Source organism: Hyposmocoma kahamanoa, unplaced genomic scaffold (genome assembly GCF_003589595.1).
Source record: "Hyposmocoma kahamanoa isolate Upper Pololo Valley unplaced genomic scaffold, ASM358959v1 63, whole genome shotgun sequence".
Classification (NCBI taxonomy): Eukaryota; Metazoa; Arthropoda; class Insecta; order Lepidoptera; family Cosmopterigidae; genus Hyposmocoma; species Hyposmocoma kahamanoa.
In genome coordinates, this window is record NW_020653851.1 from 4,816,505 (window position 1) to 4,841,022 (window position 24,518).

Here is a 24,518-nt window from a genome sequence, read left to right on the forward strand (position 1 = left end):
TATAATATAATATAATATAATATAATATAATATAATATAATATAATACATTAATTTTAGTTATTTGTTTATTTGATGACTTTGGTTCCCAGTGGTTAGCGTTAGATGAGGAGCTTGTATACTACACCGCCGGAGTTTGCACTAAGAGAATGTTAAAGGCACGGTCACGTCATTTGCTGATGTGTTTTATTCTTTTCACACGTTATGTCTAGTGTATGCAAAATAAACACCCAAAAACGAATAGTAATAATTTAGTAGCCGAGCGATTTCTCTTAAATCTATTTATTATATTTAAGAAGACGCAGTGAGCATGCTTTTATATTTTTTTAGTTGCTTCAATTCAAAAACCAACTTAAATTAACAAACAAAATTAAAAATTATAACTAAAGAAAGAGATGCAACACAGAAGAAATTGAATTTAAGGTCATTTTTTCATGCCTCAGTCCAATATTCAAAGTGCAATCTACATAAAAAATCGTCACAAAGATTACGAACTAATGAAATCGTATACAGAAGCTCTTGTATTTTAAGCGCGGAGTCCTAGATACCTTAGTTACAGAAATAATGCACCTGATTTTATGTCACCAGTGGTCCCACCTGACGATTTTGTTAAAAATATTGAGACAATGGAGAACACTTTCCGAGAGGCCTTTGATAAGTCGCACACAAATCGCAATATTGGAATGGCGATTTTATAATAAATTCAAAGATGTTGAAGTTTCATCACCTTCTCCAAGCTTTCCGAAAAACTTTAAAAAAAATATTTATTCGCACCAGAATCTATTTCACATTAGACAGCAATATTAAATCGTAATCGACAAAAATATTTTTCAACGACAAATTTATAATGTTTTTGATTTATAAATAATTCATTACGTATACTTATAACTCTTATATAACTAAACTCGCATTTCATTCCTACTTCGGAACCTTACTCCCATAATCGAGATTACATTTTACAAACGTTAATTCAATATGGCACGAAATCACTGATTTTTTTTTTTGTTTTTCAAGTTATGTTTACAAGCTGTAGTTATAACTAAAATAATAATGTGACAACCCTGCGCTCCCAATGAAGTGTATGATGCGCCAAATAGGCGGGAGTTGCTCTACTTAATCTTATTCTACTATGCCACTATTGCATGTATTTCTATTTTATCCATTCAAATAAAACTTTAAATTTTACACTTGGACTATTTATTTCAATGCAACAATAATAATTTAGTATCACAGATATAAATTACTAATTTATTTACAAAACATCATAACTTAATTTGCAGTTATTTACACATAATACGTTTTACACATTGACAAATTAACACGTACACGCACTTATTGGTGACACATTAAATAGAACTCTTAATTTATAACATTTGGGTTTTACATTGTAAAAATAATTCTTAAAAAGTTGTACTTTATACAGCGACCAACGGTACGGAAAGTACTATACAGATACTATATGACAAGAAAAAGCTTCCAATAAGTATTTTCTCGAGAAAAACGAAAACGTCTACACTTTTTGAGCTGTCGTTTGTTCTTTGGTCATAAACGCAGACAGTTCACTTGGAATTTTCTTATTATTCGACTTTAACAGTGAAAGCAAATTGCGGACGAATTTTTGCGAGGGCGTAATATCGATGTCTTGCATCTTATTGAATAGATCTAGTGCCTTGTCGCAGGCATCTTCGCGTTCTGAAAAAAATTGGAGAATTCATTAGTATGTTGTTACACGATCAACTAATGCAGGGTTATTTTTAAAAAGCTAACAACCTCTCAGGACTATATTACCGACATCCCATGCAAGCCTTCACATATATTCTACAGGGATAAATTCTCCACTAGATAAGATCTCCACTACCTGGATTTTCAGTCATTGTCATCTTATTGTGTAGCAACTATGGAATGATGATAGCTGTTCCACTGTCTAGACCCATAATAGACGTACCGCGTTTCTTTTCTGCCTAGTTCCATTGTTGCGTAATATAGACTAACGGAATATATAGGTAATGCTAATAGTTCCATTATAGAGCTAAGCAATGAAACTAATTACCAATGATCGGAAAAATGTGTTCCACATATATAGATATAGCTACAAGTAGCGACATAAAGTTGTTAAAACCACCAGATATCAATTAATTACTTTTTTCGAATTCCGGATTTCCGGAAATGGTTTACTGCAACGCAGGACAAAACTACTTACCTAGGAATTCGAAGTTGGATTTTAAAGTAATTCTAACGGTGCCATGAAAAAATGCAGTAGATAACTGGTCTTTTACCAGAAAATAAAAAAGTAACGGATTCCACTCCATTGGACTCTCCGCCCCTCCCTTGTTGCAGTAAAACTAATTCCGAAAATCCGGAATTTGAAAAAAGTTACTAATTAATATTTATTGGTTTTAACAACTCTATGTCACTCCCTTTAGCTATACATGTATCTACAGACTAGGAACACCTTTTTCTGACCTATCTTTCATTCCTAATGTTATAGTAATAAATATATGATACATTTGTTATCAAAATTTGACAAACTTCTAAAGTCTAGATTTTTCTCCTACGATAAAATGAAATATAAGACGAGAGCAAATCGATTCACGTAATAAAAATGATGGTCAATTTATTCATTTTCATGGAAATTTTTTTTTTCCATTTGATCAAAAATTTAACTATAATATCCAAAATTATTTCCATATCTTCCCAGTATGACCTTGGTGTCTCTAGGGTTTGTTGCACTGTGGGCGTTGGATGAGAAGGTACCGGGTTCGATTTTCGGTAGTTTAAACTAACTTTTCTAAACACACCAAAACACATAGACAAGTACTAAAAACTGGGTGTTCGAGGTAGTGCCCCTGGAGGGAATTTAGTTTCTCTGGTAAATATAGTACAGGAAATTCTCTACTTTAAGACAAGGTGATTAATTGGTGTGGATGCCAGGCAAATTAAAAATAATAAAAATAAAAATCACACTGTATATAATCTTTGCATGTGTAGCGAAATATAGAATACTCACGATGGATATCCAGAATTAAATCGTAAATCTCCGTGACGTCAATATGGCGTAGGTCAGTAGCACACTCAGCCAGTGTTTCTAACGCCCTCACGTTACGTTCGTCGGCGAACCGCTCGCAGCGACGTAGCAACGCGTCGGGGTGGAACTTCACTTGTGGATCCAGAAGTGTTTTGCGAAGGATTTTCTTAAGACCCACGTCTGCTAGGGCTGCTATAAGAGTGAGCTAGAAAGAAATGACACAATAAAAAATTGGTGACACGACTTTTAAACAGGATTTTGTTCATATACATTTTATCATTTATGTAGACTTTGACGACCTAGGTAGCCCAACTACAAGAGGCTCGGGCGCGGCGGCGGGTGCGGGCGCGGGTCTTGGCATATTCCCTTTCACAGCGCCCAAGCGACTAAAACCGCTAGATGCACACGTCGAAATTGCAAACAGACGCTAGCAAGCACTGTGAATGGTACGGGCGGACTCAGCCAACAGATCCACTGTTAATGCAACGAGGGTCTACGTACATTTGGATTACACGTACCCGCACACGCCGCCACTCCGAATAAGGCCAACGGTTTACACTGTAGGCGCAAGATGCATAGGTCCCGGGTTCAATCTCCGGTAAAACCAATTTGGGAAATGAACTTTTTTAATTGGTTGTGGTCCAGGTGTTCCAGGTCCAGGGTACCTGGAAATGGTAGTGAAATACGTTGTTCTGGTACTCATTACAGGAAATTCCCTAGTTTGAGGCCAGAAAATTGGTCAAATTGGGCAAATCTTTCGTGGCTATTTACTAAATTAATAAGTTATAACTTATTACATGTTTCTTACTAGTTTCCCGATATTTCGTAACCGTTACATGCTCTGTAGTCGCGGGTTAAAAGCCAGATGTCAACTTTAAAAACAGACATGTCTGACTACCCTGTTTCGCTGTCGACGACTACCTTCAATCTCGATTACTTGTGGTGTTACTACTGTCACTCACTTTGTTCCGACAAACCACCACTATATCCATACGTGAAACTGAAGTCAAACCATTTTTGTTTTAATTATTATTGCTGACCAGTCCACCCCTGACCATGGAACATGTAACCGTGGCGAAATATCGGAAAAATTAAAAAAAAATCATACCGTGATAAGAAACCTGTAATTATTGATAACCATTTAGGTTTTTTTTATATCAAGTGACTGGACGAACAAGCCGTGCGCCTGATGATAAGCTACAGGCCAGTCCATTACGTTTGCAGTTACGTTTGCAGCCACTAAGAGCTTTAAATCGCAGAGATCTGTCACTGCGTTTGTCACCCTGAGACATAAATTGACAAGACCCATGTGCCCGTAATTTCACCAGCACCCTTACTCTTCAAAACCAGAACGCAATAATGCCCAGATTACAGCTTGGCGGCAGAAATAGGTAAGGTGGCTTGTACTTCCCTGGACTCTTTCACAAAAATAATTTGATTATGTTGCTTTGCCTGTCATTTTGGAAAACATCAATAACGAAAATAAGTCGCTATTAGGTTAGAGATAGACGCGTTACAACTTACGGGACTTACGAGTTAAAATTGTTGTTTAATTCAACATTCCATACAAACTTGTCTTTTACAAATAAAAGAGAACAATGCGCGGGGAATATATACATACGCTTAGAATAATAACGCATAGAAACCTAGCCCGCACACGCTAAGTGAGGCAAATTAAAGCGCTCCCTAAGGGCCTACACGAGCGGGCGGGCCTTCAGTGCTCAAGGTCAACTTGCCCCGCGAACAGCTCCAGAATTTTAGCTAAAAATGACGAAGTGTGCAGTAAATTAGTGTAAAAATACGTCAGACAAACATAAAATAGATACTAACATCACATTCCACAAGGAAGTAACGCGTTTCAACTTGTATTTTTATATAAATATTCACTAAAACCGAAAATTAACCTACTACTAAAACTAGCCTGCATGAATTTGATTTTTGCCTCACTTGTGACAGTTCCTTTGATATGAAACTATCATTCTATGCGTTATTATTCTAAGTACATACGTATATTGGAGGTGTTAAAAATGGATTTTGTTTCTCTGAATTTCTTTCCAAAGAATAATTATTGTAAACTCAATATACGTGACGATGAGTACATCTGACGACATGTCTTTGATGAAGAGGATTTAGGTATAGTCTGTAATACCTACTGACAGAATGTAAGTTTCATCACTTGATAGCGAGTGGTTCTACTAAAAATTCACAAATGTAAGGAATTTAAAATTTAATTACATGCCGTCACAAGGATGCGAACCATCGACCTCTTAAGAGACTACCCAACCTCAGCTCGAATTTAAATATTTCCCATACTAACACATTTAGTCTTGCTTGGGTCGAGCGGCAGGGACTGGTTTTACTTCAGAATTTATTTTTTTACAACGAAATTAAAGCCATTTGAAAAATGTATATCGTATAGTATACGTGCTCTATTTACTTCTGTTGATATAAAAAAAATCATTGGTATATGTAAAAAAGTACCTATTGAATATAGCCGTATTCTTGTAAAATTTCGAGGTACATTTGTTTTTTTTTCATAGTGAAAGTTTTTAGGAATCGTGTTTTCACACCGTATAACAAACAGTGTAAGTATATCCTCAATTTTACTAATTTTTTTTCTAAAATGATTGATTTCACTGTTATCCGCAATCAACCAAAGCCATTTGAAATTGTATACACTCTTAAGACGCAACAGTTCTCCCACTAAGCTGCGACTATTGTTTTAGCTGTATTCATACGCATTAAAAATTGTCATTAAATATTCCATACAAACTTATCATGCTTTTCTTTTAATTATATAGATTTTAACCCCTAACAGTATCACTCGTTATACTTAATGGGAGTAAATCTGTCTGAGTTATAAGGTTATATAGAAAGTAAAATTCAAATACAGAACTACAAACACAAATAATACATAAACTAACATGAACATCGCTGGCTCCATGTATGTTCTTGTTTGTTTCCAACAGGATCTGCAGCGATCTATTCATTCTGCGATTAGCTCTCTCGTTCGTCATAAAATGATCCTCAGACGAGCCGTCATTGAAGTTGCTTTTTAGGATCCTGCAGAGCAGTTCGTGTTTCAGAGGTGTCTTACCATAGTTGTTCGCTATGCGGACAAACTCATTCACTGCTTCTTCTATATTATTACTGTGGAAGAAACAAATAATATTTAGTAACTGAAAGTAATAGTAAAATATATAGGACAATTACACGTGCGGATGTTAACTTAGAGTGGCGTTTTCCTTTAATCTGTTCATTTACCAGTTTATCTTAAGACCTCAACCATACGGTAACATTCCACGTAGTCGGACGCCATTAAGTAGAGCTTTTGACACGCTGGTCAGTTCCATTGGTGATATTATACTCGTAAGAGTATTTTTTAAATACTGGCAAATTAATAAAAAACCAATCTGTAATTTTACTATACTAATCGAAAGCCTCAATCATAAGGTAAGGATTGTTTTCTTCTAAATAACATAGCATCTTAAATAAAAGGAAGACAATGACATTTAACATGTTTCAGGTGTTCTCACATTTAGCGGGTTCGATTCTCGGATCAGATAGGCGGTTATTTAAAAATCTTTGAATGCAGCTCGAATTGCTTTTAAATGAAAATGAAGTCTTCTTTTAATAAAATTTTCTATCTACGGTATTTAAGGTAAAAACTCTACTTCCGTGTGACATAGCCGTGAGACGCTATGTATAACCTGCTGCCTTTTGAAATTGTTGATACGGTTTCAGATCACTTATTTAAATACAGATTTAACTGCTTTCGTGGCCGAACGGTTACCATGCTGTGGTTCCAGCTTCGATTCCCATGCGGGGAGAAATATTTGTATGGACGACATTTATTTCTCTCGTGAGTTTGGGTGTCATTTGTGGTTGTCTATGTTTTGAATGTGACTAGAATAGTAATATAGGACAATAATACGAATATAATTTATAATTTTTTATATTTTTTTTTAAGCATATGTAAATTTTACCAAAAAAGAATGTCTACGTCTAATATAATTTTGTTGATTCTAATATATTTTTATTTATTAAATTGATAGCTTGATTCGGAAGTTGTTTGCAATCACTGGCTTGTAATGACTGCTTAAGTAGCTAAGCTATACGTTATTTTTTATTTTAAATTTTTGTTTTTCATGAGGGTGAATTCTCCGAATTGCAAAGTGTGTGAAATTCCTGAGGACCGTCTTAGTGTAGAGTTCAAAATTAGAACAAACTTACTCCTTAAGGTGCACACGTATCAATGGGCCCATAATGATGTTAGTAGGTTTGCAGTATCCAAGCGAACACAGTAAGTTGTACATGGTTTTTGTGTCTGCATATGTGCCTTTAGCCGCCACCGCGTCCAGTAGACGCCAGCAGTTCATTGATATCTTCATGCCGCCTATAACGTTTCTGCAAAAAAAATGTTCACAAAATAAATCAATGGGTATTTTAATTCATTTTTCTAAACTTCAAGGAAACTTTTACGATATTCTTTAATTTAAAGTATTATGTGTGTGTATTTCTTATTAGTAATAATAATAACGCACACACTCAACATGGCCCCGCACTAGGGAAACCCAGTGTCGAGGGTGTCATGGACATACACATAGACAACCACAAATTACATCCAAACTCAGGAGAGAAATAAATGTACGCCATACAAATATTTCTCCCGCCCCGAAAATCGTACCTGGGACCTCTGCGTGGCAGTCCGGCATGGTAACCGTTCGGTCACGCAGGCAGTAAAGGAAAAAGGAAAGTAAGGAATTAATGCTTATAAATTAACACTTTCAATGGAATTAGAAAAATAAAGGATCTTTTTTCATATATACAACTTTTTGAGCAATGCAGTACCTAGTACAGTACGTAGTAGTAAAGTTACTTTTACAAATAAAATAATATCTCCATGAACCAAAATATACTACGTACAATATTTAAAATAATTTCCTTCAGTGTCCCACAGCCGTGGGACACAGCCCCTATACTTATGTTATGTTTAACTATCGACAGTATCAGTAAATTTTTTATACCATCCTGATGTTATGGAAATAGGCCGCTATTCTAGAAAGCCATCGATCAATAGTGTATACATATGTTTATGAATGCACTTGAATACATATTTCCATGTATTTATTAAATTTATAATCTATAATAATTTTAACTCAGAACCACGAACTTTTTTATTTTCTTGTGAACTACGTAGAGCAGAATAGTACATTATTGCACAGGCCGGGAAGTAAGTGATTGCTGGACGTTACAAGTTACATAACGATTATTTATTAATAGGAGTCAAGCAATCCCCGTTCCGTGAAAGTGATTTTCTCAAATAAGGAAATAATAGAAGCCTAAAAAGAAGATGTATAATAGAAAAAGTAAAAAATATGTTAATTAAAAGTAATGTTTGACATAGCATTTGTAGGCATTTTCGCTGTCGCTCTTCTCACTAGGACTTATTTTCGCGACGAACTTGGAAAAAAGGCCAAAAATACAGAAAAGAATACCAAAGCACTTTAGTTTACCTATTTTTATAAACAAAATTACGATTAAATTACGAACACTTGGCAGTTGCCTGTATAAGTTTTTCTTTTGCTTATTTACATAGTTCATTTATTAGTATGTAGATTTAAAAATTTAGAGAAGTGGACAGTAATGGATTTTCGTACATAATACACACGGTCCACAAATGACACTTCCCGTGTTCGTTTTTTGAAAGTATATGCAAACATTTCCGAGCATTTTTGAGACAAAAACTATTTTTATGTCATTGACTCCTTAACAAGATGCCAAGGAAGTTAAGAAAAATATAACCAAAATAAAGAGTAGTCGGGTAATGAATGTTCAGGTTAGTTTTCTCTACCTAATTTGGGTGAGAATTTTTAGTATTTAAATATTCTGGAATATTATCAAGAAGTATTACTTAATATGAAAAAGTATTTAATATTTCACGAGAATATACTCGATTACTTAAATAATAACAATTACCACCGGAAGTAGGTAGAGAAATTAAATGTTATAAATCCGACTGCAGAGGGATATTCCGAAAAGGTTGTACATAAGGCGCACTATAAGTTTCCGGAACTGGCCACTTAACATAAACAATATTTAAAAAGTAATTACAACATTTGAAAATGAAACTCTTTGGCTGTAGAATATAGTTTGTTTCATCTAACTGTCACTTGTTTTTACATTGTGGTGTCATTTTAGAAATTGGTTGTCTACATCACCATGGATTTAACCCGTGAAAATTTTTGTAGTATGATTTTTCTACGACTTTAAGTGTAAGTTAACAGCTCAGCGGAGCTTCCCTCGGTTTCAGACTGCTTTTGGCAATGAAGCACCATGCAAGACGACTATTTATAGCTAGTTTGCAGAATTCAAACGCGGTCGTGTGAATCTTGGTGACGAATTTCGTGAGGGTCGCCCGTCCACTGCTGTGAACAACAAAAACATCGATGCTGCGCGCCGTATGATTAAAACAGACAGGCATGTGACATACCATGGGATTCGGGCATCTTTAGGGATAGGCATGAGTCAAATACAATCAATACTACACAAACATTTAGGTGTGAAAATGCCTTGCTCTCGGTGGATCCCAAACAATGTGACTGAGGCTCATAAAACGGATCGCGTCATTTGGTGCGATGGCATGCTTACCAGATTCAACGAAGGAGCGTCACATTTGGTGTGGGACATAGTAACAGGTGATGAAACATTTTTTTTTATAACATCAAGTGACGGCACGAACAAGTCGTGCGCCTGATGGTAAGCAACACGCCTGTCAGTAACATGGCTTTATAGTTACGATCCCAAAACAAAGCCGCAATCGAGCGAATGGGTCTTTCGAAATGAGCCGAAAGCAACCAAAGTGGCGCGCGTGCAATGTGCCTCTAAGCGGATGATTGCTTCTTTTTTTAAATAAAACTGGACACGTGGCTACTGTTGCTTTGGGGAATCGTTGTACCGTGAATAGTGATTGGTATACGACCATTTGTTTGCCGGAAGTTATTGACAAACTCCGTAAAAATAACCGTGAACTCCGTATCATCTTGCACCATGATAATGCCAGTTCTCACACGGCCAGACAGACAAATTAATTTTTGAAGGTGAACAACATTGACCTTATGAGCCATCCCGCGTACAGTTCCTACCTGGCACCTTGTGACTTTTTATTTCCAAAAATTAAGAACCAGTTACGCGATCAACGATTTTCATCACCCGAAGAGGCTGTCGAAGAGTATGAAAAATATGTTTCAGAGGTTGTCAAGGAGGAGTGGCATAAATGTTTTCAAAATTGGTTCATTCGTATGAAAAAGTGCATTAACTGTAACGGAGAATAATTTGAGAAACAATAAATTCATTTCTGACCATATATACATAGTATTTTTTTCTTATTCATTCCGGAAACTTATAGTACACGTACCCACGTACACGTATGAACACTTTACCTCTTTTTGGATTGCTCCTTAATCAACTCAAAAGCCTTATCAATCTTATTGCGATACACCATGAGAGTCGCGAAGTCTATGACTTTGTATTCATCCAGCATGAAGTTGGGCGCGGACTTGTTGAGATCCGCTAGAGCGAGTTCCGCTAGCTCTAACTCTCCTAGCTTCACATGAAGATCGAAGATTGCTGCTTTCATTCCAGCTGAGAGAAACACCTGAATAAAATAACAGAATGTGTTAATCAGCGCACCTTCCATTGCTAGGCAACGATTTTATTTATTTATTTATTGTAAATATATTTACACGGTATTACAGTTAAGAAACTAATGTACCGTGAAACTAAGCTAATTAAGAAATAACAATAAAAAAATAACCAATAATAATACACTCGACTCCCTACATTTCCTCCGATTCCATCATTTCACAGAATCTCAGGGTGCGTACAGTTTAATACATGTTGTTAATGAGTAGCAGTAGAGCTCCTTGTGAAAGAGGGTTCAGATGCTACAAGCCCAGACTCGTCCAGGAAAGTGCTGCCACCATAGCTATTTCTACCGCCAAGCAGTAACGTCAGCATTACTGTTTTCCTGTTTTGAAGGGTATCGGTGCTGATGAAATTACAGGCACATGGGACTTGGGAACTTATGTCTCAGGGTAACGAGCGCACTAATAGTGCCCCTCAGATCTTTGCGATTTAAAGCTCTGAGTGGCACTGTAACTATTATGGACAGGCGTGTAACTTACTATCTGGCGCACGACTTGTTCGTCCGTCACTTGATATTATAAAAAAGTACACGTGCGCAGTTCGCGAGCCTGTCGCAAACAGGCGCACTTGCGGCGCATTCGCAAGATCTGTACGCACTCTCAAGCAATCCATTTGTAACACCTGACTATGTACATGTGACAATAAATAAATACAATACAATACAATACAATCACAAGACATATCCGACCAAAGCCACGCAAGCAGATCACACTCACAAGAATTGAGCATTGTGAGGGCAGGGACAGCAGCGAATCTCTTGCCGTGATGGGCTTTCAGCCATAGTCCACCATAAATGACGGTTGGTTAAGGTCCTTAACATGTCTTCGAATGGTTTTATGAAATATTCTCCAACGTGCAGGTTAGCTTAGAGTGTTTTGTTTCATTCTGGCGGAGATGGATGCGCGTATTTACACGCGCCTCCGCCAGGCGGAAGAAGCTGCGCCGCCGGAAGTGCGGTGGCAGGAGCGCCGACGGGCGTTCGAGAAGTGGCGCGAGAGGCTGGAACAGCCGTGCCTCGCGTTCTCGCGTCTCTCGCGTCTCTCGCGTCAGCGCGCCGTCGGCGCGATCCTGCCCAACCTCGAAGTCTGGTTGAGCCAGCGGAAGTGTGTCACCACGTTCCGACTGACACAGATACTCACCGGGCACGGATGCTTCGGTGAGTATCTGAATCGGATCGGACGCGAGTCGACGACGCAGTGCCACCACTGTGGGAGGGACCAGGATTCCGCCCAGCACACGCTGGAGGAGTGCCCCGCATGGGCCTCCGAGCGGAACATCCTGGTTGCCCGGATCGGGCGAGATCTCTCTCCGCCAGGCATAGTAGCGGCTATGTTGGCGGATCAAGAGTGCCATTCTTTCTTTTTCTTTCATTCTTCGTCGTGAAGAGAGGAGGGGGAGGACGTAGCTCCTTCTAGGTGCTGGGGGGGTTCCGGTGCGCAAAGTCGATCCCGGATTTTTCCCACTACAGCACCCGGGAAGGCCACCGAGGGGTTTTAGCCGGTAGAAGTCCGCATAACCTCCCGCTGCCCCCGCGGCGGAGAGGTATCCTAGGAGGATCTGCCCACGCAAAAAAAAAAGAGTGTTTTGTTTCATTGTTGAAATGAGATGCTGTCACAGGGTCGTTATTCGTTTCAATTGGAATTTGTCCCATTTGCAACTCACCTCATGTGCAACTCACTCAGTCCATGTTTGTTATGACAATACAGTCAATCATCAATCCATTTATACGTCCCACTGCAGGGCACGGGTTTCCTCTCAGGCAGGGTTATTTCTTAGTCCGCTACCCTGGCCCAATGCGGGTTGGGAACTTCACACGTTTTCCGCGACTTTCAGGTTTCGTCACGATGTTTTCCCTCATGGAAAAGCTCATGGTAGATTTCAAATTATATTTTGAACCAACCATTACATACACCATACCGCGGTTTTTGCTATTGACTATACAGATTATAACAAACATACCTGTAAGAGGTTTTGGGTCGATGCACCCATAGAATAGATAGCAACTTACTCCCTCTTTATTGCATTTCTCGACAATCTCCTTAGCAGCCTGCAAATTGTTGGTCCTGCAATATTCCTGCAGTAGCTTGCGCAGTACGCCGCGTGTATTCATACCTTTAGCTTCCAGCTCGACCAGATGCGATCGCAACGCTTCTTCGGTCATTTGTTTCTGTAATATTGAGATTGTGGTAAAAGAGGTTACATTGTATCAGGTAGAGTTGAGTGTATTGTGTCTACAAAAAGGGCCCGATTCAACATTATACCGCAGTTCAGTCGAAATACGACGCTGAGGATTTTCCAGGTCCTAAGATGAGCCGGTAAAAAAGAAGTAACTCGGAATAGAGAATCATTTTTCATTAATAAGTTTGGTGACTCCCTAAGCGCCACGAGGCGAAAGTTTTCGCGCGGCCGCGATACGTACATTAATAGCGAATCTGAATTTTATTTACTAGGCGACAACATATAAATTCCTTGGTATGACACAACCGGCGGCTGCCGCGTAGACCAACGAAAGACAAGCCAGCCTCAACGCGCGCTCATTTAAGTTAAAACGCAATAGCTAAATAAATAAAGCATATTTTGCCATGACAGTAATATGCACGCGGTATAAGCGCGACGAAATTCGTGTCGATTAAACGCGCCCAATAACGCCTGTGTTTGCCTGCGTTTTTGTGTAGCGAGTGTGTTTGTGTAGCGAGTGTGTTTGTGTGGTGAGTGTTGGTGTAGGAGGAGTTATGTTATTAAAAAAGTTGGAATATCATAGGGTTATAAAATCTTACAGGATGCGGTATATTCTGCGAAAACATTTCGGCTTCGTCAATAAATTTCTCGTCGGTGATAGAAATAAGGAGTTCACGGATGTAAGGCAATTTCTCCTTAAATTCATTTTCTGGTATGTGACTGAGGCAAAATTCCGCTGCCGAAGTGGACAGCTTCAGATTTGAAAGGCGCAAATTCTGAAATAAAGAAACGCTGGCATCATCTCATACTTGGTGAAACATCAATAAGTTCGCTGTAGCTTACCATCAATAACGCACACACTCAACACGCACACACTTAACGTAGCCCCGAACCAGGGAAACCCTGTGTCGCGGGTGCCACGGGCACACACATAGACAACCACAAATTACACCCAAACTCACGAGAGAAATAAATGTTGGCCATACAAATATTTCTCCCGGCCCGGGAATCGAACCTGCGTGGCGATCCGGCATGGTAACCGTTCGGCCACTGAGGCAGTTGTTTTAAAGTAAGTTTGTAAGGTACTTAAATATACTAATATTCAAGACTTTACGAATATAGACAGTATTATTTGGCAATGAATTGAAGTTATCAATGCAAAAGTTTTGTGATTTGTAACGACCTGCAGAATTGGACTGGGTTTCGGCCCAAACTTTTAATTTCAGTCAGTGACTTTTCCTGGGTGGGATGAAATATTTGTATGGTTTATATTTATTTCTCTCGTGAGTTTGAGTGTAATATGTGGTTGTCTATGTGTGTATCAATGGCACCCGCAACTCAGGGTTTCCCTAGTGCGGAGCTATGTTGAGTGTGTGCGTTATTATTATTGTTATTAGTATCTAAAAACATAAATTACGTATTAATCTAAATGTTTTGCAATTTCTTTCAGTATTTTTTCAATTTTATCGGCGTAATTACATAGCCGGATACGATAAATGTGGATGGCACAGAAAATAATAAAAATCTTTCTCACCTTAAGTATACTTATAAAGTCACGTAAATCTCCTTTTCCCTTTCTATTCTTTATGAAATTGCACAAAAACCTTCCCACCCAGTCCTTGTTTTTATCACTCGCTTTCGAATTTAAATCCTGCAGTATATGCAGAGTGGATTTGAGATCTAGACTTATCAGATATCCTTTTATTAAAGGGTTTATTAATCTATCTCCATCTATTTTACCTTCAAAAAGCTCGCCTGCGGAAAATGAATCGGTTTTGATGAATTATGTTATTCGGAATTTGAAATTATAGCATTAAACTATACACTACGTCACACTATAACAATAAATCATTTATATACTGAGAGTCTCACGGCTATGGGGCACGGAGGGAAAGTACCTTCCAGTTCCAGTATGTACAGTCAAGAACACATTAAGCTCGACGCTTTGGACTGTTCTTGTCGCAAATTGTCGTTGATATGTGAACTTTCACAAGAGGTTACAAGTTATCAAAAGTGCGATTCACAAGTCGTCCGTTTGCCAGAATAATATGTTATCTCTAGATAACACGTTTTTCTGGCAAACGGGCGATGTGTTCATCTCCCTAAATGTACAATTTTCAGAATGTTATATTCTATAAATATCCAATTTACTTTAAGTTCGATGAAACACCCTAAAAATACTAATTTTAAAATGTTAAATTCCGTGAATGCCAAACTTTCATAATCAAACCCTTCACCCGTCACGATGATTTAAAAAAACTATATTTTCTTTTAAATGGTGGATGAAATCACAGCTCAACGTGTTAGACACTACAATGCTGTGGCTCCAGGACCCTACAGTACCAAAAACATTAGGGACACCGTATGTCTCCAGGAGGCGTGATGGCTTCATATTGTCGTTATACTGCGAAAACCACTGAAAATTACTTAATATAGGATAACGCGATAAAATTACTTATATACAATGTTTTCAGATTTCGGTAAAACATAAAATGTGGAATCATCCATTACAAATTAACGTGGGATGACCATGGTATGCCTAAAAAATATTTGTCGTTGAAAATTCAATTGCATTTATTTCGAAGTCGATATTTTGTGAAATAATTGTTTTTCCCAGTATAACGGCGATATATCCAAATCAATTTATTTTATTATTAGGATATACTCACTCAATATAATTTAATCATAAAAATACAAAATGTCCCATTCTCATAATATTCTGTTCCCAAATGTCAATACGCAAAGTTCTGACTTAATTATTAAATACAAATATCGGACACAAAGAAAAAATTCTTCAACCCGACAGGACTCGAATCTGCGACCACGGGATTCCGTCCCATTGCTTTACCAACTAAGCTACAGTTCGAGTTTACTACGTCGACGATTTTTTTCTACGTGTCACATTCTTGCATAAAGTTTTCGGCTTTCGGCACCGTAGCGATATCTGTGACTGTTTCGACATCGTAATTTTGTCGAAAAGAATACTAAATTAATTATAGGCTGATTATAATTAAGAAAACTTACAAAGCTCACTAGCAGCTCTAACTTGTCCAGTATTTAATAAAGTCTCCATCATAGGAGTCAGAACACATGTAACAGTGACCCCTGTGTCAAGAAGCTTCTTCATCAAGTTCTGTGGCGAAGTGAAACTGGTGTATGGTAATGCGTAATCCATAATTGTATCATAATCCGGTGATACATCTAATGATAGCATCGTTTGAAGTGTATTCATTACACCTGGAATAGATAGTACAGGATATTTGATTCCAATTTTTCTATTGTCACTTGAACGTGTTAAAAATTAATGTGAAATGCGTTGTTTAATATTTTAATGGTACAAGACAGTGATAGGGGGACGCTATGTCTCTTGTTAGCAAAACAATCGTACGTAGCTATTATGACGCCACCGTGGCTGTGACGTCAGTAGAAAGTATGGCCGATTCTTTTAAATCACTATCGTTGATATATCACTATCAACAACTATTTTATTATCCAATAAATTACAAACTATTTTCACGTTTAGCCATCACTTTTTTATATAATATAAAGCAAAAGAAAAGCATTTAGGGTTGTCTTGTCAATTACACTTTTTTTTTATAATACCAAGCTTGGTGTTAAGTATTACGCAGTTGCAGTGCCAGTCAGATGTTTTAAATCGCAAAGCTCTGAGAGACACTGCCACTGCGCCTGTCACCCTGAAACATAAGTTGACAAGTCCCATGTGTCTGTAATTTTACCAGCACACCTTACCTTCTAAAACCGGAACGCAGTAATGCTCACATTACTGATTGGAGGCAGAATTAGGTAAGGTGCAAGTACTTCCCCGGACGAACTCTTTCACGAGGAGCTCTACTGCTACTACGTGATATTGCAGTAACTATAATTGTTGCTGCGAATAGTTGATTTATGAAGATAAATCAACTATTCGCAGTATAGTTGCAAAACATGTTAGATTGCTTGTTTTCGAGTGTAGCTTTGATTAGGTGTTGATAGAAATTCTCCATCAGCAAAACTAAACGATTGTAATGTGGAAAAATTAAAAGACAAACCTGTTCATGATTTGAAGACACGGTTATAGATATATATTGAAATAAAAATTTATAATCACCTTTCTCCCCATAAGTTTTGGACGCCAGCAATAAAATGGGCCAAAAATAGTGTGGCCTCAATGGCAAACCTAATAGTTTCATTCTAGTGAACAGGTCCAAAGCTAGCGGCGATTTTCCTTGCTGTAACGCCGCTTCGGCCGCGTTATTTAGCGCTATCGGATTGCGGCCAGACGCCATTAATTCTTGAGTTATTAGACCTATTACACTTGATGGCTGCAACAGATTGAAAAAAGTAACTAAACAAATTTACATGATTGCAAAATTACTAGGAGCTTTGATAGCTATTTAGACAGAATTGAACGAGTCCAAAATAGATTTATTAAATTCTTATGCTATAAAATGTCGTCACGTCTCTGTAAGGATCTGAATCTATTACCGCTAAATATTCCTCGAAAAATCTTTGATATTGCGTATATTCTAAACATTATAAATGGTAATGTTGACTGCTTTGATTTACTGGGTGATATTTCGTTTATTGTACCTACTCGTTCTATGAGACACTACCACTCTATTGCAGTTCCCTTAGCGAGGACTAACTGTAGACAAAATAGTTTTCTATGTAGAGCTAGCAAGAGCTTGGATAGTGTGCTGAGCAATCATGACCTGGAAGTTGATATATTCAATCGTAATGTTGATGCGCTAAAGCGTAACCTCACGGACATTCTATTTACCTAACTTTATTAAATAATTTGTGATTAGCGCAGGTATTGGTTTGTTATATTTGTGTAAGTGCATGATGTTAAGAAATACTGTTTATTGTTCGTTTGTTTAATGCTTGTGTATGATTTGTCTGAAGCTATATATAGGTGGAAACCTGTAATTTTGGCGTTATGCTTATGTTCCTGTTTTAAATAAATAAATAAACACCTACAGATCAAACTCAGGTAAGTTGGCCCCATTGAATTCAGTCTACTATTTTATCAATTTCAAATTTTTATTGCAACTACACAGGTTATTTACAAAATAAATCCTCGCAGGACTATATTACTAATATCATAAACAACAAATTTTGTGCAAGGACTTTTAATGATTGACCAGATTTAACTTTTGTACAAAAATAAAAATATTTAAATAGATCGCTCTAAACTCTGTGCGGGAGTGGGAGTCGTTGGGATAAATGCTCGCACGTTTGAACCTTACTTGAATTTTTATTCAATTGATATTCAATATTTTTTGTGAAATTATTCCACTAGTTTGTTGTTGTTTGTATTAATAATTACTATCTTACTATAAAAATATAATAGAAGCACATTTTTTTGGAAATTCATTATGTTTTGCAAAAGTCATGGAACAAAACATATCGAGTTCTTAGGTTTTCGCGATTGTTACACATAGGAAAAAACAAATATACGCGATTTAAATCCGGAAAAATAGTTTTATTTCATGGAACAAAAGTTGTTGTTTATCAAGTAAGTAATATAGCGCTGCAAGGTTGTTAGTATTTCACAAAGAATCTGTGAAATGTACTAATTCTTTACGCCTTTCTATCCAATATCCAGTTGAAAAATTATTCTTACCTTCTTATTATAATGTAAATAATTCATAAAGGTAAAAATTACAAGTTACGTTCATGAACGCCCAGTTACACGAGACGAAAGTTTTCGCGCGATAACCGCCTAATTATCACGCCTTCATGTATATTAATGGCGTATCTGAATTATATTTACTAGGCAACAACAATTAAATTCCTCTGAATAATACAAGCGAAGTCGAATAAATGCGGCCTAAGAACAATATAAGCCTTATTCACCCGTTTGATGAAAATAACGGCGTTAATCGTAAACCTGTTAACAGAATATGAGAGTACGGAATACCTTACTTCTACATGGTACTCAATAAACTAATTACGGGCTTTACAGTGCGATTTCCAAGTACTTTCTCTATAGTTGTCACATACTCCTTCTCCATAGAGACGTATCAACAACATACTGACAAAATTCAGTAATATTAAACATTTTATATTGAATCAATATAAGCGCAACGGCACAAAGAAAAATAGTGACATTTTTGTGTGCTTAAGTACGGTTCATGAACGGGTTAAGATGTAATTTTGGATAAGCAAGTTGACCCTTTGTAAAGTCAAATTCGCAATACTAGAACATAAAACTGAGTAATTATTAAACACTCACTATACAAGCTTTAACACAATCCCTGACCAAACTTCGTCCGTGGAGTCCCTGATCATCTTTAGGCCCAAAAGATGGCAATGGCAAACACTTGTACAACTCCAAAGCTATTACAGGATGGTTCAAGAATACTAATTGGGTGGCCACGCTTTGCATATAAGCTGATATTGATGGTGTTTTTAAAGTTGTTTCTGGGAGGTATGCGAGGATCTGAAAAGAGATTGGTTTTAAGATTTGTTTAGTTTCATATAATTATTACATTTTTATCCTTCAAAAGATTCCATGAGCATAAAGTAACATTAAATGAAACAAAAATAATTTAATGCGATCAAGACAAGTGTACGATCGAGACAGGTTGCGTGGACGCCCCGCTCAAAGACACCGCCTTTTTCGATTACCAAATAACCGCCGAACGAACAGATTGAGTACGAATATGTCAATCACACAAATATTCTCATACAATCTGTCAGATAATATTGACAGAGTGGTCATGATCAAAGAATATTCTAGACATTTGACCAGAATAAGTGCCATCCATTCCTAGCAACTCATCTGCACTCGTTTGCACTGAGATCCCAAATTAGAAAGCTGAAATAATACAGCGCCAATAACTGACCTGTGTGTATGTCTCTGTATATTTCAAAAATATTCTGTATTTTTTGTAATAAAGATAATATCTCTAACTATAGGGGCTGTTCTGTTCGGTGTTGTAGTAAAAACAGCAAAACATCTAATTACAAAACAAACGGAATCACATTTCATCGGTAATTAAATATTAAATATGTAATTTTTAAATTTTAGTCCATTATAGCAAAACTCAAGTTAAAATGGTCGATTTCAAATGAAACAATTGACGACACCCGTCAATTGTTTCGAATTCGGGCTGGCCAATCGGAGCGCAGTTGTCACCCTAATTATTTGGCAGAACAGTTTTCAAACAAATTAAATGGCATTTCGTCTCTATTTCTGGTATACTCGATGATTCTAGATCACGTAGTACAAGCTCTGTCTGTTTCAAAATTGCGCTTCAATTTGTATTTTGTTTATGGTATACTTATGGCACTGTATTTATGGCACTTCGCCAGTCCACATGTTTACGCCAAAGCGAGATCGGCATGGTGAATTCTCTCACGACTTTCTCCCTATACATTTTAGTTATTTTTTTAAGTATAAGGTTCATTCAATTAAGCAATGACATACACTTTACCTTAGGAACAATATCGTACATTCCAACTATAGCAACAGTCTTCACAATCTCCATGATATGCCTCTCTTCAAAATGAATTTTGTGTTCATGATATGCGTTGTTTAGTTCTTCTAATAACATTTCACGCAGCTTATTAAAGGCTAAGGCACGGAAAACGGCTACATAAGTATCGGCTGAACGTTCCATTTTGAGAGACGTCATCATTGTTAGTACTTCGTTAATGGCTTTAACATTCCTGTAAGATTATTTATACATTGATAAATTGATACAAACTTTTCACTTGAACCCGTTTATGGGCAGTAACAGCATTTATCGTAAAACTAAATATTAGAACAATGATAGTACGGGCTATTCCGTTTCACTGTACGGATCTCAATAAACCAACAACAGGCTTTATAGTGCAATTGTCGAAGTGCTTTCTCTGTAGTTGAGGTCTACCGCTTTTCGATAGAAAAGTATCAACATCATACTGACAAAATTCAATAATTTACATATATTAAACATTTTATATTGAAATCCAAGAAAAATACTGACATTTATGTGTGCGGTACTATTTAAGTACAATCAATAAAAGGGTTAAGCATGTATTCTTTTGCTTATAATAGGCGAGAATGTCAATGCTGCCATTTAATTTACGTTTCTTGACAAAGTTTTAGCAAAAAATCCCACAAAAACTCACTACTGTTAGTCAAGTATTTGAGGTATTTCACTAAAACCTGATCAATTTAGTCGTACGAAAGAATTGATCAGACGAAACATCTAATCTTTTAGATTGGTATAATTGTTTTGTTTATATCACCTGCTATTTATAGCCCACTATTATTGTTGTAGAAAATATTTAAAAATACTGTCAGTACAATTTTGTTGTCAAAAATAAATCCATTTATGTTTCCGGGACTGGTTCTTCAGGAATTCCAGTCAAAATTCAAAATTTCAACTCTGATACTAGTTTGACATGCACATTTTTAATTTAAGACAATTTATAATTGCTACTATAAATTGCCAATTGAGCTGTGTCAGAATTCAGTGCAGTGTAATACTAGTTCAGTACATGGTTAATTAATATAAGGTGATATTTCTTTGTGCATGGGTATTGTATTGAATGTAGTCACTATCCTAAATGTAGCTTACCCTGTTTTCCCCTGGCAAACAATAAGAGAATTAAATATGGTTTCTGTAGCAGGAATATTTGACGCCTTCATGTTTGAAATGACTTCAGTTGATTGATTTATATCTCCAGCCTAAAAACCAAAGTAATCATTATGGTTCATACGTTATTGTAGCAAATAAATAACTTATAGATTACATTATTGTATATTTAGTAACAGTAGAGTTCCTTGTGGAAGAGTTGTCCAGGGAAGTACTGAAATCTTACCAATTTCTGCCGCAAAGCAGTAATGTGAGCATTACTGTGTTCCAGTTTAGAAGGGTAAAAGTGCTGGTGAAATTACAGGCACATGGGACTTGTCAACTTATGTCTCAGGGTGACGGGCACAGTGGCAGTGTACATTAAGATCTTTGCGATTTAATGCTCTGAGCGGTACTACAACTGTTATGGACAGCAATATCGCTTACCACACGGCACACAACTTGGCACACAACTTGTTTGTCCCGTCAATTGTTATCATAAGAAAAAGCTCAAAGTATAAAAAATTATATTTGGTTGACACAGTTGTTAGGATTATGAGTACAATTTCGAGTTGGAATGTCTATTTAGGGGTGGGATTATTATAAGCATAACTTAAACAGGGTATGTGCTCGATGTTTGCCCATTAGTAAGTTTTGTGTGTGTATTAGGACGTACAGTTTGGTCTCACTTAGAGGTTGACCATGTGCTTATTTAAGCCACAGCATACCAGGAGAGGTTTTCTATTATTTCTTTTATTTTTATTGTATCCAGTGATGGGACGAACGAGTTGTACGCCTGATGGCTACATTCCTGTCCATAATAATTGCAGTGCCACTCAGAGCTCTAGTCAGGAGGCCATTTAAGCCTAAAGGGAGAGCCTCTATATAGACTTTGATGCTGGGGTGTGAGGTACGGCGACCTAAGACATGAATGATCTTAAATTATTTACTTATATATTTTTCCAACTAAGCATGGTCTCTGTGAAAGCAACGCAGCAAGAAGAGTATGTGCCATGTCAAAACATAGACCAGCACTTTGCTGCATCAAACTTAAACATCAATTTCGCTTAATATTCACAAAATACAAACCTCTCCAAGTACTTTTAAAAGCAAATCATATGTAGTACTATCTGGCTGGACACCTCCCATTTTACTGATAAATGACCTTGCTATAATAGATTTATTGTTTGCTAAGTATACTCGAAGCAATTCATTGTAATGCTCCACTGTAAAATCTGCATGTTTTCTGTGAAATTGGGCAAAAAATATTGTTTGAAAACATACACAAAATTTCATAAGAAAATGTTAAATGAGGAACTATAAGAAAATGAAAAACAGAACATATTTTTATTATTTGCACCTACAAGAAAACACCGAACTTCAACATCAAAAAATGTGAAAATGACTTTATAATGATATTTATATGCAAAAACAGCGACATATAATGCATTCCTCCATTTTTCATAGAGGACAAAAGCTTATTAAAATATTTAAGAGCACTTCAAATGTGCTCAACTACCCTAAAATCAAAAAAATATAACTTTTAACTCGTTGCAAATTAAAGTCATTATTTTGCAGAACAATTTAACAATTAAATTATTACTATATTTCATCCAGTTATTACAATGAAAACAAACAAAAGGTTTTAATAGATATATAATACTTACCAGACATACAACTTGTTTATCCTGTCACTTGGTATATTAAAAAAATAAAAACATTTGTTAACTCCATACAATTTTAGCAGAGCCCTGAATATGTTTACATACACACATTCACATCATAATGATAGGTGCATGGGACAACCAGTACTATGCAAAGTGAGTGCATGTGATAGTGTGCATCTATACACAGCACTCAGTGGGCGAGCACACATATACGCAGTGCCGCTACGTTGGTATGGAATTACCAAACTTGTTTTATTATACTATGCCATTACTGAGTATAATGTAGGTCATAATATATAAAAAGTGGCTTACTCAATTGTAGTCCAGATATCTTCAGCTATAGCCATCCTCGTGGCTGGTGCTTCATCTGGCAGCAACTCCGTACAGCAACGAAGCAAAAGCAACTGTTGTTTTTTAGTTGAAAAATTTAAATTCTTCACCTTTGCTATAACTCTTAGCAAATCATTCTTATACACCCTATTTTTAAGGTGAATATCTGTGGAAAGTCCTGCGATATATTTTTCTAACAAATCCTCACTTGATATTGGTTGAAATTTCTTTTCTGTGATTTTTGGAAATGCTGGTTTCTTAGCGGTATCAGTACCTTTTGTCAGAGTTTCATTTGTAAGAGCATTATCAGAATATCTTTTTTCTGTATTAGACCTTGGTTTATCCGGAACCTTTAAGACAGATACGGTCGCTATTGATCTGTAACGGATAATATTAAAAACAGTCAAAATAATAGGTCGAAACAACAGAAAAATTTAACGATTTTCCTAACCTCAAAGGCGTTGTATTACTAAAATTGTAAAAACTAGACCGCAAACACAATTTACGGTTTATAAAAAATTTTCTGTAGAAAACTGATCTACATGAACTTGCAATTTTCAAAAACCCGTTGGAGAGCATTTTTTAGACTATTCGAAAATATTTTGGATAACGAAAATATGCTGTACGAATGACATTTAAATTTTATTGCTAGTTGTAAAAATATAATTATTATTACAAACGATTTATCAAACTATCTTTATTTACATTGAAGGGTCGTATTCCAGAACTCTACTCAATACTCAAGTCAGGACTTAAGTATTGCAGTGAGCACTGAAAATCATACTCAAGTCCTTGCCATTAGGGTCGTATTTCCAGTGCTTGAAATCATACTCAAGTCTGCTCAAATCCTGACTTGAGCATTGAGTAGAGTTCTGGAATACGACTGTCAGGGTCGTATTCTACGGTCGTATTCTAGAACTCTACTCATTGCTCAAGTCAGGATTGCAATGGAAACACAAGCACTGGAAATACGAGCCTAATGGAAGGGACTTGAGTTTGATTTCGAGTGCTTTAAACCATACTCAAATCCTGACTTGAGCAT

General features: G+C 36.7%; 1 protein-coding gene across 1 annotated transcript; it reads right to left on the reverse strand.

Moving 5' to 3' along the window:
- Window positions 1–1,194: 1,194 nt before the first annotated feature.
- Window positions 1,195–24,055, reverse strand: LOC113229917 (leucine-rich PPR motif-containing protein, mitochondrial-like). The gene is made up of 16 exons (XM_026463608.1): window positions 23,928–24,055; window positions 23,459–23,854; window positions 22,569–22,725; window positions 21,483–21,592; window positions 20,352–20,586; window positions 19,148–19,354; window positions 17,018–17,231; window positions 15,934–16,146; window positions 14,444–14,664; window positions 13,509–13,685; window positions 12,740–12,898; window positions 10,467–10,681; window positions 7,258–7,431; window positions 5,949–6,174; window positions 3,007–3,229; window positions 1,195–1,691 (listed from the first exon to the last, which is right to left on the reverse strand). Exons 1-16 carry the CDS (start codon window positions 24,053–24,055, stop codon window positions 1,510–1,512), a joined length of 3,237 nt encoding a protein of 1,078 aa, XP_026319393.1. The 3' UTR covers window positions 1,195–1,509.
- Between the last annotated feature and the right edge of the window lie 463 nt (window positions 24,056–24,518).